Genomic DNA, 1,023 nt, shown 5'->3' with positions numbered 1-1,023 from the left:
TTATTTTCATATGATAAGATCCCAGAACTCTTTAAAAATAACAACTGTTAAATTCAAATAAACTAACTAAATAAAATGAAATATAATAGATCAAGTAACCATTATTTGTGGACATTCGGTTTCAAAGCCAAAGGGAGCCACGGCGGAGGCATGAAAGAGCCGCATGCGGCTCCAGAACCGCGGGTTGCATACCCCTGTACTAGCCAGAGAAAAGGCGTTAAAAGCGTGTATTGTATTTGTAGCTAAAATATAAGTAGTAAGTATATATATTTGACATATTCAATGCACTCGTAGCTGCTTGTTGACAAACAGTCTTCGGACGAAGGGGATTACAAGCACTGTAAATTCCTGCTAGCAGTGAGATAATCAATTTAACTCCGGTTTAGCTTGGATCACGCGGTCCTCATTCGTTCGCCATTCTACAGTGTCCATACGTTTAACCACTAGATTAAAAAAAAGATAAAAGGAAAACATGCTGTAGTCTACGACTCACCGTTGTAGCTTGTTCCACGTCCGCCATCTTGGATAGTGAACTCTACAAGCTGTTGCCATGGATACAAGGGCGGAGTGCGGAAGTCGTGTTGACCGGGCTTTTAAAAGGTACCGCCCCCTACAGTTTCGACCAATCACAGGCGTGTGTAATTTCTTTTTCACAAGCAGAATGGAAACCATGTGGCAAAATGTATAAATACTATGAATGATGTGGAATATTTATGATAACGCGAAGGTCAAGAACTATACTTCATAATTGCCCAATATATTTGTCTCCCTAGGTTGTTTTTTTTTTTATACAGAACTAATTGTAGGCACTCAGTGATTTTCACATGTTGGTACTTGGTAAACACACAATTTCAATGTGTCCAAATGTTCAAATACTAAGCAGGATGTAAAATAGGACAAAACCTAAACTTAATAATTATCCAATCTATTTGTCTCTCTAGATTGTTTTTATACAGAACAAAAACTAATAGTAGGCGATCAGTTATTCCCAAGTGTTGGTATTTAGTAAACACACAATTTCAA

The 1,023-nt window shown here is 37.6% G+C and overlaps 1 protein-coding gene across 1 annotated transcript in view; it reads right to left on the bottom strand.

The window, feature by feature from the left end:
• bbs4 (Bardet-Biedl syndrome 4) overlaps positions 1-561 on the bottom strand; it is a 44,685-nt gene extending 44,124 nt beyond the window's left edge. The window contains exon 1 of the mRNA XM_062032280.1: positions 494-561. Within this exon, the coding sequence (XP_061888264.1) occupies positions 494-520 (27 nt within the window). The 5' untranslated portion in view covers positions 521-561. The remainder of the gene's footprint in view (positions 1-493) is intronic.
• Between the last annotated feature and the right edge of the window lie 462 nt (positions 562-1,023).

This window comes from Entelurus aequoreus, linkage group LG02, assembly GCF_033978785.1.
Source record: "Entelurus aequoreus isolate RoL-2023_Sb linkage group LG02, RoL_Eaeq_v1.1, whole genome shotgun sequence".
Classification (NCBI taxonomy): domain Eukaryota; kingdom Metazoa; phylum Chordata; class Actinopteri; order Syngnathiformes; family Syngnathidae; genus Entelurus; species Entelurus aequoreus.
This window is presented reverse-complemented; position numbering and strand designations above follow the sequence as displayed.